This window comes from Pteronotus mesoamericanus, unplaced genomic scaffold (genome assembly GCF_021234165.1).
Source record: "Pteronotus mesoamericanus isolate MK-2021 breed Mesoamerican mustached bat unplaced genomic scaffold, CSHL_Meso_final contig_182, whole genome shotgun sequence".
Lineage (NCBI taxonomy): Eukaryota > Metazoa > Chordata > Mammalia > Chiroptera > Mormoopidae > Pteronotus > Pteronotus mesoamericanus.
The window spans coordinates 4,665,408-4,680,431 of NW_026555078.1; the positions used below are offsets into that span (position 1 = coordinate 4,665,408).

A 15,024-nucleotide genomic window follows, 5' to 3' on the forward strand; every position below is an offset into this window, starting at 1 on the left:
CAGGGTCTAGGATGCCCACGGGGCACAGGCTTTGGTCTCTTTTGCTGACCACTGTATCTTTATGCCTAACGCAGTACCTGGTACTAACTAGGCACTGAATAATTATTTGCTGATTCAGGCAACAAGAATCAAGAGTCTTCAAATGGATACCTATTGACCCAGCAATTCCATTTCTAATCATTTATCCTAAGAAGATAAAAGACATGCACAGAAAATATTTTTCTCGGAACTGCTTATATTACTGACAAAATTGGCAACAATCTAAATTCCCAACCATAAGGACTTCATTACACAAATTATGGAAATTCCACAATAGATTCTTATGAAGCAATATATAAATTATTGTATAAAATATAAAAACTTATTTCTATGAAAAAAGTTAAAATCAATAAAACAGATACTATAAACATATATAGGAAAAAACCCCTAAAAGGACTTTCTAAGATTAAATCTGTTGAAACTTATACTAAAATTTTTAACATTCTTTTTGAATATGTATCTTGGGAATACAGATTTCTTCATTAAAATTATAGAGCATGGATATACTGATGTGACTGTATATTAGTTTTAATATTCATAACGATGGATTGGAAGACTATTACAGCCATGAAAGACTCATGAAAGTCCTGCTCTACCGAATCACTGGCCTTGTCAGCAACATCTTACCGAGTGTCCTACATGTATCAATGTGACTATTGGTCCTTGGGCCCTTTCTCTGAGTCCCACACTAGTAGGGATGGCAATCGTTCCAGTCCAATTCACTACTGGTCATACCAAACAGCACATGGCCCAGTCCTCACATCCGGAGGAAAGTGGATGCTTCACTGGATGAAACTTCTTTTCCAATAAAAATGGTCTTTCTTTCACTTCTCAACATCATGTTGAATTAGAAAGATAAGAAATTAAGGCAAAAATGGCAGCGTAGGCAGACAGGGCTTACCTCTTTGCACAACCACATCAAAATCACAACTAAAATAGAGAACCATCACTCAAAACCATCAGAAATAGAGCTGAATGGAAGTCTGACAACTACAAAATTGAGTTGAATGGAAGTCTGGCAACTATGGAATTACAGAAACCACATCCATCCAGACTGGCAGGAGGGATGCAAAAGTGGAACAGACTGGTCCCACACCCATGCATGGTAGATAAAAATTCGGGAGAAATATCTCAGGAGCTAGGAGTCCTAGACCCACGCCAGGCACCCCAGCCCAGAGCTCCAATGCAGGAAGGTATGTTCCCACAACTTCTGGCGGCAAAAACTAGTGGAGGTTGAGTTGGTGGAAGAAAGTTCTGGAGCCCCAAGCATTTCCCCTTAAAGAACCCACACATGGACTGACTCACTCAGACTCACTCCCTCTGAGCCCCAGCACAGGGGAAGTAGCTTGAAAGGCACCAGTGGTACACAGGGAGAAACTGTAAGTGTCTGGCATCAAGGTGCTCATAGGCCATTGTCCTCTTACTAAACCTTCCTCCCACAGAGCCGGTAGGCTGGTGCCATATCTGAGACTCCAACTACCTGGCTAACGCTGTTTGACCTGCCTTGGAGATCCCTAGAGACTCTATCCTACCCAACTTACATGCCCACCCAAGCTGCTTTTCCATAAGAATGCTGGTCTTGGCTCTTAAATCCTACCAAAAAAGCAACAGCTGGCTTCAGTGAGCCCTAGCAGCAGCCAGATTAGATTCACAGCTTGGCTTCACCTGGGAATCTCCAGGCCCAGCACAAGTAGCAGCCATCTCAGACTGCTTTATAGCTCCGGCAGCGCGCCCCGGGCAAAACAAAGGTGGGGGCTGACCTTGGCCTTCACCACCAGGGAAGCCCCAGGGACAGCACACCCAGCAGACAGCTACAGACCATGTCGGCACACCGACACCCTGCTCTCGCACAGCTGATCCTCCACAGAGGGCAGAGGTTGGTGGTCAGTGGTCACAGCCAGTCCTTGCAGCTGGCTGACCTGGGTAAATCCCTCCCATTGATCTGCCAACAGCAACCAAACTTCAACTACAAGAAGCGGGTATACTCAGCCCATACAAAGGACACACCTCGAGTATCCAGCTTGGGTACTCAGAGTAGCTTGGGGGATAGAGGAGGCTGTACCACTGGACCCTATAGGACACCTACTACATTAGGCCACACTACCAAGACAAGGAGTCACTGCAGCTCTACCTAATACATAGAAACAAACACAGGGAGGCTGCCAAAATGAGAAGGCAAAGAAACACGGCCCAAATGAAACAACAGATAAAAACTCCAGAAAAAGAACTAAACATAATGGAAATAAGCAATCTATCAAATGCAGAGTTCAATATACTGGTTACAAGGATGCTCAAGGGGCTTAGTGAGGACCTCAACAGCATAAAAAAGATCCAGTCAGAAACAAGGATACACTAATCGAAATAAAGAACAATTTACAGGGAAACAACAGTAGAGTCGATGAAGCCGAGAATCAAATAAATGATTTCCAATATAAGGACGCAAAAACAAGAAAAAAAAAGAATCCAAAAAAATAAGGATTGTAATAAGAAGCCTTTGGTACAACTTCAAGAGGTCCAACATTCGTATCATAGGGATACCAGGACGAGAAGAGAAAGAGCAAGAAATTAGAAATCTATCTGAAAAAATAGTGAAAAGAAAACTTCTCTAATTTAGTGAAGGAAATAGACATGCAAGTCCAGGAAGCACAGAGTCCCGAACAAGATGGATGCAAAGAGGCCCACCCCAAGACACATCATAATTAAAAGGCCAAACGTTAAAGATAAAGAGAGACTCTTAAAAGCAGCAAGAGAAAAGTAGTTACCAGATGGTTGCCACATGGGAGCGGGGAGAGGGAGAGTGAGTGAGGAGGTGCGGGGATTAAGAAGTACAAATAGGTAGTTACAAGTAGCCAGGGGGATGTAAAGTGCGGTGTAGGAAACGGAGCAGCCCAAGAACTTATACACATGACCCGTGGACACGAACAGTTGGGGGGGGGGGCGCCTGCTGGGTGGAGGGGGGCAAAGAGGGAAAAATCAGGACAACTGTAATAGCATAACAAACTATAATTAAAAAAAGAAATTAAGGCAACAAAATGTTTTTCTGAGCTTTCTTTCTTTCTTTCTTTTTTTTTTTTTTACCTTCGCCAGTGTCAACTCCAGACATATTAATGGAAGGCCCGTTACTGCCCCCGCCAGTGGCGGACTTCATCTGCTGCTCAAGGCGCTCCAGCTGGAAGACCAGAGAGTTCTTTTCCGTGCTGAGACTCTCCAGCATGGTCTGCTTCTGGATCAGAGTCTCTGTCAGCTGATGGAGTCGACTTTCTAGCTCAGACTGACTGCTATTGCTTAGGGTTTTATTGGTGAGCTGAAAGGCAATGTGTTCATAAAGTTATTACATAAAACCAGTCATACAACACAGAAACCACATTACTACATCCCCACAAGTAAACTGTGTATTCACTAATTTCTCAAAATTCGAGAATGATTCTTTCATTGTCGACAGAAGTGATTTTCAAACTAAATTAGTGAGCGACAAAATTAATTTGGTGATTCACAATCTGCATTTTAAAAAGATAAGAATAGAATGGGTCATACCGGAGTGCACAGAGCGTTATTTTGTGAAACATCTGTTTTAACTTTGCATGTTGTATGAGTGTATGAGTCCTGAGACATGATATAAACCTTGCTTCTTACTGTAACACTGGTCAAAAACATCTGAAAGCACTGATCCATGGGACGCAGTCCAAAGTTTTTGACCTGGATAACTCAACTGTGCAAAGACCACACACTACCTGAGGTTTTTATCCCTGCCCTGCAATTTCCTAGCTAGCTGACTTGGGGCGAACTGCTACTCCTCTCTGAAGCCGTGTCCTCACATGCGACAGTGCCTGTTGCCTGTGGTACCGAGGGAAACAGGAGTAAGTGCGAGCTGTCCTAGCAGGGCCTGGCTGACAGTTGGCTCTTAATGACTTCCTTCATTCCGTCTCCTATTGGTGCAAATCTGCCTCCCTCTGCCCCCTTCAGCCTCTGCATCGCTGTCCACATTTTCAGTTTGGAAAATTCAGTCCCTTCCCTTCTCTAGGCTCTACCTGCCTTGAAAGCCTCTTCTTTGAAGCCCTTTCCAACTACTCTAGCCCACACTGACCTCAGCCTCCTCTTAGACTCCCACTGATCCTCTTGCTATTTATCAGTCACTCTGGTAACATTGTTTTAAGGAGTCAATTTTGCCCCCCCAATGAAACTGTAAACTCTGTGAGGGCAAATGTCGCTCTGCATCAATAGTTTTGAAAAGAAGCTACTAGGTGGATCTATGCTTAAAACCCAAGCTCTGCCATTTCCTAGCCACAACCCGGGGCAAACTACAAATCGGAGCCTCAGCTTCCCTGTTCAAAGGATGTGATAACTAAATGAAATAATATATAAAATATTTAACAAAGTATCTGCCATATAATAGGGAGTTAAATTAGCTTCCTTCCCTCTGAATTCCTTCCAGCATGCCCACAAATGAAATGCAGGGCTGGGCCCACAACAAATGAGTACTGCATGGAACTGTCCTGACTGTAAACTAAGATTTACTTACTATTTCATAGGAATGCTCAATTTTAAGATTATACTGTTATCCCATAATCAGCTAACTCAATACTTGTTTTTTGTTTTTGCTTTTGTTTTTTAAATCCTCAGCTGAGGACAGTTTTTCAATGCTTTTAAGAGAGACAGGGGGAGAGAGAAATATTGATGCTAGACAGAAGCATCAATTAGTTAGTTGCCTCCCGACCAACTGAGCCACACCAGCCAGGGCAATACTTCAGTATTTTGTTGGTTGAGGTAAAATTTCCATACAAGTGAAATACTCGTATCTTAAGCACACAATGAATTTTGACAAATGTGTACTGTGTAACCAACACCCAGATCAAAAGAGTATTTTCATCACTCCCAGACAACTACTGCTCTAATTTCTTCACCAGAATTTTGTTTTACTTATTCTTGAATTTCTTATAATTGCAAATCTGTAGTATGAACACTTCGTGTGTGGCTTTTTTTAAAAAAAGACTTATCCATATTGTTTTATTAGGAGTTTGTTTGTTTTTACTGCTGAGTAGTTTGCAATTTGTTTACCCAACTACTTGTTGATAACACATTTCACATGTTTCCAGGTTTGGCTATTTGTGAACAAAGCTATTATGTTCATCCTTTGTACAAGTCTTTTTGTGGACTTATGGCCTTCTTTACACTGACTGAACATCTGGAATTAGAAGTCAGGCTATGTTCGCCTTACCAGCAAGTTTTCCAAAGTGTCTGTGCTACTGTGAAGGGGAGTTCCAACTGCACTACAGTTCATACTGCCAACCTCCTTGATTCTAACCAGTACAGGGGATGTGCAGGGGTGGTATTTTTCACTGAGGGTTTAATTTGCATTTCCCTGATGGCTGATGGTTCTAAGCACCCGATTCATTCCTATGCTTATTTGGCTACTCCACATGCTTTTGTGCAGTGCCTATCCACATATTTTGCAAATTAAAAAACAACTAGTTGTGTATTTTTTTTATTAGTAGGAGGAGTTGTTTCCTGGTTGTGAATCCTTTCTCTAATACATGTACTATAAATACCATCCCCCAGTTTGGGGCTCTTTTCATTTTTGTAATGGAGTCTTTTGATGAGCAGAAATTTTAATTTTCATGAAGTTTAATTTTCTCATTTTTTTCTTCTATGATTAATGTTTTAGTGTCATCTTTAACAAAAAAAATCTGTCTTCTCCCAAATTGCAAAAGATTCCTATATTTTCTTCTGGAAGCTTTAGAACTTAGGCCTAGCTCCATCCCAAATTAATTTTTGTTAACTTTACAAGTCTAATTAGGGAATAAAGATCAAGGTTCATTTTTTCCATGTTTTATCTAGTCTTATGTAATAGTTTTTAAGGAATGAAAAAAGGGTCAAACTGGAAGCATAATTTTTTTCTTAATCAAGATATTCTTCTCCTAACTCTAACCAGTGTGGCTGAGTTGGCTGAGTGTCATCTTGCAAAGTAAAAGGTCGCTGGTTCAATTCCCAGTCAGGGCACGTGCCTGGATTGCAGGCCCAATCCCTAGCTGGGGTGTGTGCGAGAGGCAAGAGATCAATGTTTCTTTCACACATCAATGTTTCTCTCTCTCTTTCTCCCTCCCCTCTCTCTAAAAAGAAAATCTTTTTTAAAAAAAGATTTTTTTTCCCCTAGGAGGCCAAAGGTAGTAAGATAAGCAGAAGTGGCATTTTTTTTTTTATTGCTCCCTCAGTATAAATGATAATCTTAACTCATTCTGATTTTAGGGTATTTTTTTCTTGCAATGTATCAAGATGCTGATCTCTTTTTAAATTGTACAGGTCAACTTCCTTCTATGAGACAAAGGTTTTTTTTTCTATTCAACCTAGACGAAAAATCTTTAAGAGAAATCCTTGTATAGATAAATCTTTTTTTCTCTTTTTAAAAAATTTTATCACCCTGGTATGGTTCAGTGGGTTCAGCACCAGCCCTCAAACCAAAATGTCGCCAATTTGATTCCCAGTCAGGGCACATGCCTGGGTTGTGGACCAGGTCCCTAGTTGGGGACGTGCAAGGGGCAACTAGTTGATGTTTCCCTCCCTCTTTTTCTCCCTCCCTTCACCTCTATCTAAGAAATAAAATCTTTAAATTTTTTATTTATTGATTGCTTGGTTTTAGAGAGAGGGGAAGGAGAGAAGGAAGAGGGGAGGAGGAGGAGGAGGGGAGGGGGGGAGAGAGAGAGAGAGAGAGAGAGGGAGAGAGAGAGAGAAGGAAATACCGATTTGTTGTTCTACTTAATTCATGCATTCACTGGCTGCTTCTTGTATGTGTGTGCCCTGACCAGAGGTCAAGCCTGCAAACTTGGGTGTATCAGGACTATGCTCTAACCACATGAGCTACCCGGTCAAGGTCCTGGTTAATTCTTAATTAAGAAAAATAGCACAATTTCTTACACAGAGTTGGTACCCAATAAATATTTAATAAATACTGAAATATTTATCTAGGGATTAAACTGGTTTTTTATGCTCTTTTCTTTTCCTTGACTTTCTGCTAGCAAGTGACGTAACCATGTGTAAGCATTTCAAAAATATGGGCAAAGGAGAAAGGAACACTGAAGTTAGTTTCTTACTCTAAAAATTAAAATATATTAAAACATTTTAAGTTATGGACCATTACGAAGCCTGAGAACTTAAATAAAATTAGAGTATTCATGCTCAAACTAAGTCATCAGCTTACTAAAAAAATGAAGACCTAATCAATCTTCAGGTACATTATTTAAACGATCAACGAGTACATTATTTATCGAGTCAATCATCTGAAGAGAAGGGGAGAAAGAACAGTCTACTACCACAGGGTAAGTGAACGTGTGATTTTTATCAGTCAATGACAAAGACTGGTAAGTCTGGGGGGGCAGCACGTGTTGTTTTCTGTGTGGTTTACATTTTCAGAGTTAAAAAGAGGTCTCGCTGACTTTGTGAAAGACCTATCAGTTGTTAACAGGAAGATTTATCATTGGACTTTCCTTAGGAAAGAGAATCCGCATTTCTGAAACTGGCAATCAGCACAACCCCCGTGACACCAGGGGCTGGAAGTGCTGGTCCCCTCGAGCGACTCTGGCCACCAGGCTCTTCTGGAAGAAGCCAGCCCCAGAAACAGCAAGTGCCGGCTCCAGGGCATTAGATGAAAATTCTGCGTCAGGCTGAACTGAACATCTTACTGCTGCAGCAAGAAAACTCAGGTGGAAATAGGGAAAAAGAAGGTCTTGTATTCTTTAGGAAAAAAGGTAGCTTTACTATGGTATCTCTGCCCAAGTTGTAAATGCCAATGCATACCTGATTCCTAAGTTTTTGAATTTCTTCTTCTCGATCTTTAATTCTGGTTTGCAATGTGTTCTTTGTTCGATACAGATCTTCTTCTATGTAATGGAATTCCTACAAAGGGAGGCACAAAACAAGTTAAAACAGCATTCCCTAGTCCATCCCCAATACCTAAAACAGTGCCTGACACACATGAGACACGCAATCAATACGTGCTGAGTATATACTGAAGTACCAAATGAACAGATCTGGATGGGTCTGCTGAAAAATCAATTACTTCAGCATGATGCATCAATTTGTATATGAAAGTCTAAGCACAAGTCTTTATGTGGTCGTATGTTTTCATTTTTCTAGAACTGATACTGGATCATATGCTAAGTGTATGTCTAACTTAAAGGAAGACAACTTACAAATGGTTTTCTGAATTTTTTTCAAAATACTTGTATCACTTTGCATCCCCATAGCAAGGTAACAGTGTTCCATTTCTTCCACATTCTTCCCAACATTTGGTGCTGTCAGTCTCTTTAAATGTGGCTACTCTAGTTGGGTATGTAGTGTTATCTCACTGAGGTTTCAATTTGCATTTCCCTAATAATTAAGGATGTTGAGCAGCTTTTCATGTGCTTTTTTTCTATCAGGCAATATCTTGTACCTCTTTTGCACTGTCATTAATAAAAGAAAGTGAGAAAGAAAGACAAAGAAATAACTCCAGATTCACTGACAACTGCACTAATGCATTGCTATCTGTACAATGGATATGATCATTCTGTCAAGTTAGAACTTAAGAACAAAGCACATTCCAGGAAAGATAGAGTAATTAATTAGCTAAGTACCTTCAAAAGCATTATGGAGCATAGACAATGTTGTCAATAATATTGTTAATACCTTTGTATGGTGACAGACAGTAACTGGACTTATCACGAGGATCATTTGTAATGTATATAAATATCAAATTGCTATAATGTACACCTAAAACTAATAGGATATTGTATGTCAATTAAAAAAACCATTATGCTTAATTGTGCTGACCAATAAGTAAAGGTAGCTGTATGAAAACATAAATGGGATATGGAATTAAACTGCTAGAGACTACTTTAGACATTAGCACAAACTGCGTATTTCACAGACTGTAAAAATTGAGATAACTGAAAAAGAGAAAATGAGGAAGGTAATTGGGGTAGGAGAATAACAATTTACAGAAGGTTTCCTTAATTTCTGAAGCTCTAGACTAGCAAAAAATTTAAGGCTGAAATTACCTAAATTGATAAAGGACACTAAAGGACATTCAATCCTAAAATTAAGGACTTTACATCTAGAACATCTGATTATTAAGTAAATAGCCTATAGCTACATGTGCTCCACTTGCCTCTACTCAGCTCCCTCATTTTAAAAAAGGGCACTGGGAGTGAGTGTGATTACAACCATTTGCCGTAATAAAATAAAAATTATCTCTCTAACCATCAAGAACATCAATTTTTTGCCGTTTAGTATATTAGCTCCTTGACTGAATTAAAATGCAATTTCTGAAAGGACAGCCAATTTCACAATTAAATTAAGGCGGCCTATGATGCGCCCTGAAGGTTGCTCCTCAGTGAGTCTCTCTCTTAACACGCAAGGAGCGGGTGTACGTGCTGACGGATATTTCTGAGAATTAAACCACTTCCAGAAATAATCCATCCTAATGGGAAAAAAAAAGTCTGTAAAGGACAAAATTACACAAAGCTGAGTTTTCCTTTCTGCAAAATAAACAGAATAGTGATTTTACTGTGAGAATGAAGTAAGATAATGTAAATTAAATGCCTATATAACAATATTGTTACCAAGTAAATTATAGATGTTATTAATATTAGGTATAGAATCTTATTCTGAAAATGTGGCTGTAAACATGTTTAACTGTGCCAACAGTGAAACTATTATACAAGTATATTAAAGTAAAAGAATTCGGCTTGGGGAGCAAACAACTGCTAATTGAACAGTGAAGTATAATCTTAACCAGGATTTGTAAACACAATCTGTATAGGCACTTTTTTTCAAACAGAAAGAAAAGTCTAATATGGCACTGATGATGTATTTTTATTTCTATTAACTAGTATTGACTCTTGTTCCCAGAAAGTACAAATGTAATAAAATATGAAAATCAACTGATGTTTTTAACTTTCCTATACACATGTACTTTGACAAGGGGATATAATAAAATACAGACGGATGAGTAGAAAAAACTCTGGGACAGGCATCCTGGGTTCTGTTCTATTTTATAATTAGTTGTATGAAATTAGGCAAATCCCTAACTGTTCTGTGCCCCTATATTTTTCAGCTGTTAAAACAAATGAGGAGTGAGGAACAGTAATGAGGTAGGAGGAACCTGCACCTGTCTACCATTAATTCTCTGAGCCCATCCCCTGAGAATGTCAGTAAGCTGCTTTACCGGGGAGTCCCCTCCTGTGCCAGCTATGAGACACAGTCTTCTCCGAGAACCATCAATCTAAAATCCTCACCTGCTTCTGCCGGTCCAATTCTGCCTCTAGTTCTTGTTTAGATGCTTTATGTCCAGCTATTTGGTCTTGCAGATCTTGCAACTGTTCTCTTGCTGACTCAGCTTCACTAACCTGCTGAGCCTCCATATCCTGAAAGGAGAATCTTACATGTGAAAGCAATCATTATTGTTCGGTCCAACATGCACGGAGCAATCACCATGCACCATGAACTGGGGTCAGCAGGCACTGCAGGGACAAAGATGAACGAGACGCGATCTCAGCCTAAAGGGAGCATGTAAGCCGACGACACCTCATTCTATAACCTGGCAAAGGTGAGAGCAATGGACAAGACACCATAGCTGCCGTGGCACATAAATCATTTGGTTTAATAAGTACCAGTAGACAGTAGCCCACTGGGAGATTAATATCTGTATTCAAAAGCTAAGTTTCAAAAAGAACAGAAATATAACATCAAAAAGGACTTCATTAGTCTCCTGCAATTGCAGGTTATACTTAGCTTATATGTTTGTGTGCATAAGTAACCAACAGTAAAAATACAACTTTTCTCTCATATCACCTGAGATTAGCATATTATTTTACTTTTTTAGCTTTATTACTATTATATTTTTATATCTTCCTATATGTCTTATTTCAAACTTCTTGAATAGGTGTTACTATTCTCAGTTCTTCAGACTTAAACACCACCCTCTGCACTTCCTTTGAAAGCTACAATGGTAAAACACACAGCTCTATGTTTCTATACTTTCTTTCTTTAAAAAAAGGTTATTTATTTATTTATTTTTAGAAAGAGGAGAAAGGAGGGAGAAAGGGAGAGAAACATCAATCACCACCTGGGACCTGGCCTGCAACCCAGGCATGTGCTCTAACAAGGAATCAAACCAGCGACCTTCAGTTCATAGGCCAGCACTCAGTCCACTGGGCCACACCAGCCAGGGATGAGTTTCTATATTTTCTAGATTTCAAGTTAAGTGTAAGTCCATTCATACAGTACTATATGAGATTGAAATCAGCATCTTACTTTGTTTTTCATATTTTGGTACATTCTGTTTTACACTCACCTCCATTCACATATTGTTTGAAAGGAACTGACAGATTAATGATACCCCTGGATAATCACACAGCTTTGGGGATGTAGAGGAAAACAGCAGTAAGTAGAGTTTTCCCTACCACTGAGTTTTCAAGGTAAGCAGAAGGTAGATTAATCTTTGTCATTAATTTGACTAAGTCAGATGCATTCTTGAGAGGCAGGAACTTTGCGCAGTGGTTAAGAACACATGTTCTGGAATCAGACAGACAAGGACTGCATCCTGACTCTGCCACATTACTAGTCATGGGAAGTTACTTTCCTTCTCCATACTTACATTTCTTGAAACTCTAAATTGAGACTATATCATCTCCCTTACAGGGTTATGGTAAGAAATAAATGAAAGGATGTATATTGAGAGCTTAGTGCAGTGCTGGGGACAGAAGTACTCAGTAAACGACAGCTATTATAATTAGTAACAATTCTCCCATTTTGCTAGACCTAATACTGTAATCTTTATTATATACTTAATAAACTTAAGAAAGGGTAGAAAAATAGGGCATTGTCATCAATGAGGCTGGGTAAGGATAAGATATTAAATAAACCATTTTTCATAATTTCACCCAAAAGACGTGTATGAATAAGACAGGGTATGAATAAGATTAGCATCTACCCAATTTCTAAGTTCATGGAACTAAAGTCTTTGGAATTCAAAATTATTTACAGAAAAAAAAAATCCTACTTTAAAGACTACAAGGACACCAGTCTTTACCAGCTCTTCTACTTGACCAATAAGAAAAAAAGGCACAAACAACAGTGGCTACTATTTACTGAGGGCCTGTTTACACATACCCTTATCCTCAGAAGAACCCTTGTTTATTTGCATTTTACAAGTGAGAAAGCTAAGGCTCAGTGAGACACAATGCCTTGTACAAGGTAACACAACTAAGAAGTGCTAAAGATGGGATCTATATCCAGATCTGACATTGAAGCCTATGGTAACAGACAAGCCTATTCTCACAACTTCTACGCTCTCCTTTGTAGTTTATGTACATTTTACAAATCAAAAATTCTGAGTTAATGCATGAATGAATATTCTCTGTGAAATTTTAAAAGAAGGCTTGTTACCCTGCACTTTATCTCCTGTCAAAGACACTGTGTTTAATCTAAATTAATGGTTCGATTTACTCTTAGGTTAAATATAGTAATTACAAATAAACTATAAATTATATGATTATGCATGAAACTGCAATTAAAAGACCATCTCACCCTGGCTGGTGTGGCTCAGTGGATTGAGTGCTGGCCTGCCAACTGAATGGTCACTGGTTCAGTTGCCAGACAGGGCACATGCCTGGGTTGCAGGCCGGGTCCCCAGGTAGGGGGTGTGTGAGAGGCAACCAAGAAACGTTTCTCTCACATGTTGAGGTTTCTTTCCTTCTCTTTCTCTCCCTTTCCCTCTATAAAAATAAATAAATAAAATCTTAAAAAAAATAAAAAAGAAAAAGAAAAAGGGCCACCCCTGCCCTGGCCTGTGTGGCTCAGCTGGCTGGAGGATCTTCTTGCAATGAAAAGGTTGCGGGTTTGATCACCAGTCTGGGTGCGCACAATCCCCAGTCCACATGGGAGGCAACCCGCTGACGCTTCTCTTTCACATCGATGCTTCGCTCTCCCCCTCTATCCCTTTCTCTCTCTCTCTCTAAAAGCAGTAAGAAAAAAGTCCTCAGGTAAGGATGTGAAAGGCTTGTTCCTGAGCCCATTCTAAAACCAGAAAACATCCCAGTTGTACTGACAAGCCCAAGTTTAATTTGTACTGAACCACTAGATTGTAAGATCCAGAAGTAGGAAGATTCTGTCTGGTTCCTTGGTGTAACTCCAAGCCTGGAACATGGCAGGCACTTGGTAAGCACTTGTTGAATGCATGAATCTGGTTACTTATGTTTATTATTCCCATAACTAGGCAGTCAATCAATGGACCAGAAACCTAGTGTTTTAAATTCACTTCTATATGGTGACTATTACACCAGCAGTTCTACAATTATTTCACTAATACCCCTTCCCCAAAATATGGAATATAGCACCTCTGAAACTGTAAAGAGCTGGGGGCAAATAGTTGCCTCTGAAGTGAACTGTAATGAATCTTACCTGTAATTCAGATCTCAGCTGATGTATCTGACCCATCAGCTTCTGTATTTCTTCCCTCTGCATCTCTTTTTCATGCCGAAGTTCCTCCAGTTCCATGCTATTAGCAGTATTGCTATCTAGGCCTTCAAAACCAGATCCTTCCTTTAAGCTGTTAATCAATTTTTCTTTGGACTATTAAAAAAAAAAAAAGGATATCTTTAAGCAAAGCAGAGATTTTCTTGTATACTGAATATCACCTACCATACACTAATTAAACCACTATGGAAATATTCCAATTATATTCTCTATCAAAGGCCCACAGGTTGTAAATCCATTGTGATAAAAATGCAACAGAGCCTTGTTGTACAATGTCTTTGGATTTTAGCTCCCAGTACCATGTTATTATTGAAAACTTATTAACAAGATTTTTCTCATATTTTCTTCTTATTCTTTCTCGTGCTTAATTTTCGCATCACAAGCCACTCCACAAATACTCATGGAGCACCTGCGATGGATTTGGCTTTGTGCCAAGTGTCCTGTGTAATGAAGATAGCCTCTCTCTTGCCCAGCCAGTGGCTCAGGTGGTTGGAACATCGTCCCACTGACCAAACGGTCGCCAGCTGGGTTCCCGGTCAGGGCGCATACCTAGACTGCGGGTTCAATCCCCGACTGGGGCATATGCGAGAGACAACTGATTAATGTTTCTCTTTCTCTCCTTTCCTCTCTCTCTCTGGGATCAATATATATACTTAAAATATATATATTTAAAAACTGGAAAAAAAAGATTAATGTCTCTTACTCTGGGTAGTACCATCTGCCTTATGAACTAAAGAGGAAGTTATAAGTATCCATCAGAAGGCAATAAACACAAGCTGAGGAGGAGAGTGCCTATTCCCCAGAAGAGGAAAACCACTTCTGGGGAGGAGCAGGCTCTCCTTGGTCCTGAAAAATGGCTAGGATTTTAATAGGTATAGAGAAAACAGAGTGCAAAGCATAACAGTGCAAAAGCATGAAGGTGTATAAGAACATATTGTTGAGATGTGCTCAGAGAGTATGTTAGGACCAATTTGTGGGGGTTTCGGATGCCAGACTAAAAAGTTTGAATTTCCTTTGGTAGGCTAAAACAAATGACAAAAAAACGCAGCAATAGTTTCATCATTGCATCCCCTAAGGCGAGGGATATAAAGGAAAGAGTAAACAAATGGGACTATATCAAATTAAAAAGCTTCTGCACAACTAAAGAAAACATCAACAAAATGGAAAGGGAACCAACAGTACTGGAAATCGTATTTCCCACTGACACTTTGGGTAGGGTTTCATCTCCAAAATATACAAAGAACTCACACGACTCCACACCAGGAAGACAAACAATCCCATTAAAAAATGGGTAAAGGACCTGAACAGACACTTTTCCAAGGACATACACAGGGCCCACAGCTATATGAAAGGATGTTCAACATCACCAGCCATCAGAGAGATGCAAATTAAAACTACAATGAGATACCACTTCACATGGGTCAGAATGTCCATCATTAACAAATCAACAAACAACAAGTGCTAGTGAGGTTGTGG

General features: G+C 39.6%; 1 protein-coding gene across 2 annotated transcripts in view; it reads right to left on the minus strand.

The window, feature by feature from the left end:
- GOLGA5 (golgin A5) overlaps positions 1-15,024 on the minus strand; it is a 37,871-nt gene that overhangs the window by 6,684 nt on the left and 16,163 nt on the right. For both annotated transcript variants that reach the window (XM_054567111.1, XM_054567112.1), the window contains exons 7-10: positions 13,474-13,644; positions 10,308-10,436; positions 7,828-7,926; positions 3,118-3,343 (exon numbers count right to left, since the gene is read on the minus strand). In XM_054567111.1, the coding sequence (XP_054423086.1) occupies positions 3,118-3,343; positions 7,828-7,926; positions 10,308-10,436; positions 13,474-13,644 (625 nt within the window). The remainder of the gene's footprint in view (positions 1-3,117; positions 3,344-7,827; positions 7,927-10,307; positions 10,437-13,473; positions 13,645-15,024) is intronic.